We start from the raw sequence: 2,440 nt of genomic DNA on the forward strand, positions 1-2,440 counted from the left end.
TTGAGTATAACTTAGATATCTATAGATGTTTGCGCTTATTTATAATCATTCGTGTTTTAGCACAAGAAACCAAGAAACCACGAGAAAAGAAGAACAGTTTACACTAACAGGAACTGTATCTTTTCACTTGGTTCAGTCCCCCCTACAGTCATGCTGAAATGGTTTGTCCTTGCATATAAACGGTGAATCTCGTGCTGTCACAGCAGATTGTACTCAGCACTACAATGACATAAAACGGGAATGCTGCGATGGACAGGAGCACTTCAGAGGATGGACAGATGAAGTACTGTGTCTTTGCGTTTAGTTCACGTAGAGTAGCTCACACATGAGCTGACAGGCAGTAGAACGCTTCTAGGATTTAGTAGTAATTAAAAAAAAAGTTGTTCTCCTTTCTCTCTCAGTGCTGCTGTTGACTGGAAACAGCAGTAAGATGCTGCCTTGGAAGAAGAATAAGTTCGACCTGATTGAGGAAGACAAGCAGTCCAAGCAGAAGGGCTATGCGGTGAGTCTCAACTACTCGGCGCTCACCTCCTTCGCCAAGTCCTGCCCCGAGAGCGCACTCAACAGGGTGGGCAGCATGTTCAAGTCAAAGAGGAAAAAGCTGAAGATCACCAGCGAAGATCCCACGTACACGGTGCTTTACCTGGGGAACGCTACCACGATCCAGTCCAAAGGAGACGGCTGCACGGACGTAGCGGTGAGCAAGATCTGGGGCAAAAGCGAGATGGGCAAGAACGGCACTAAGATGAGGCTGACCATCAGCTCCCAGGGCATCCGCATGGTGCATGTGGATGACAAGGCCAGGAGACCGGGACACTTGTACTTGCTGCACCGGATAACCTACTGCGTCGCGGACCCGCGGCTACCCAAGATTTTCGCTTGGATTTACAGGCACGAGATGAAGCACAAGGCCGTAATGCTGCGCTGCCACGCAGTGCTGGTGTCCAAGCCGGAGAAGGCAAAAGCCATGGCGCTGCTGCTGTACCAGACCTCGGCAACAGCCCTGGCTGAGTTTAAAAGACTAAAGCGGAGGGACGATGCCAGGCACCAGCAGCAGCAGCTCATAGGGGAACAAACCATCCCCTTGGTGCCTCTCAGGAAGCTGCTGAACGGACAGTGCTACTACAAACCCCCGGTGGAGCGCAGCCGGAGTGCACCAAAATTGGGCTCTATCACGGAGGACTTGGTGGGGGAGGAAGAGGAGGAGAAAGCAATGCACTTTGAGTGTGAGGACATTCTGGACACGGACAATGATTGTGTTGCCAATGGCAAACAAGAGTTGACTCAAATTATTAATGACTTGGGAGAGATGAGCATAGGAAACGACGTGCAGACGCTGAAAGCTGACCTCAGAGTCACCAGACTCCTCTCTGGTGAGAGCACAGGGAGCGAATCCTCTATAGAAAGCAACCAGGAGCCGCCACCACTAATCAATGGCTTTGATGAGGTAAAGGTGCAAGAAACTGCCTAAAAAACTTTGCGCATTTCTGGGCACCTGTAGCGCACCGTTCTGTTGAGCCACGATGTCTCCTTGAGAAACAGTTACAAAGTGCTTGTTTGACATGTGCCACTGAGACTAATAATTGAGAAGACATAAACGTAATTTGGGGGCAAAACAGACAGACAGTTAGGCTACTGAACTAAGTTAAAAGATTGTGTAAACAAAGAAAAAAAAAGGCGTACCCATTTGAGAGACAACTTTAATGGCAAATTCCCAGCGCGCCTCAGGGCGCACGGCACTAATTCCATCTCTTTTGTTTAAGAGGATTTGCTGTAGCATCGAGCTTGTTTACTTGACGTTTTTTTTCCTCACTTGAAAATGTCATGTTTCTTCTGTAACATGCTCCAATCATCAAGATCCAGAAGCTCCCAAACATTCCTTAAAAAGCATTTACAAAAGCAGATTTGTTTTCCATCAGGCTTCCTTTACAATCCCCATCAGGGCGCCTGCTCGTCACCTTTTTATTTCTGCACTGTTGCGACTTCATTGAAGTATTATTTTGACTACCATGTACATACGTTTGCTGGTATGTTGTCTGAAACATAAGTGTCTTATCTTTGCTGTGCAAAAGAAAAAAATACCTTTTATGTATTAAGATGTAAAGTAAGATGTTTTAAGTATAAATATGTTATTTTTTAAAATATAAATATATATGTGGTTTGTTATGTGAAATTCAAAGAATTAGCAATAAAAAAGGAATTAAATGAATGTTTTATGTGAATTAATGCTGAAATACAAGTAGGACATCTTTTCTTTCAGCACTGTCTGATATGAGCGGGTTTACCTTGGGAGGCTCAAAATGAGGTCAGATTTGCACTGCTGAATAAAAGTCACATGGAGGCTTAAAAAGTACAACCCTAAACTTCACATCAATATTATCTGTTACCACCAAGCTATTGGTGTGACTGTAAATGGGTATTTCATTTAATAGCCTTGAAT

At 44.9% G+C, this 2,440-nt stretch overlaps 1 protein-coding gene across 1 annotated transcript; it reads left to right on the forward strand.

Annotated features, from left to right (window-relative positions):
* The first annotated feature begins 220 nt into the window (after window positions 1-220).
* fam43a (family with sequence similarity 43 member A) lies at window positions 221-2,181 on the forward strand. The gene is made up of 2 exons (XM_085372591.1): window positions 221-283; window positions 402-2,181. Coding segments are annotated over exons 1-2 (1,071 nt in total). The 5' UTR covers window positions 221-282; the 3' UTR covers window positions 1,472-2,181.
* The last annotated feature ends 259 nt before the right edge of the window (window positions 2,182-2,440 follow it).

This window comes from Diplotaxodon limnothrissa, linkage group LG15 (genome assembly GCF_057381915.1).
Source record: "Diplotaxodon limnothrissa isolate DT_005_m linkage group LG15, D_limnothrissa_male_GT1.1, whole genome shotgun sequence".
Lineage (NCBI taxonomy): Eukaryota > Metazoa > Chordata > Actinopteri > Cichliformes > Cichlidae > Diplotaxodon > Diplotaxodon limnothrissa.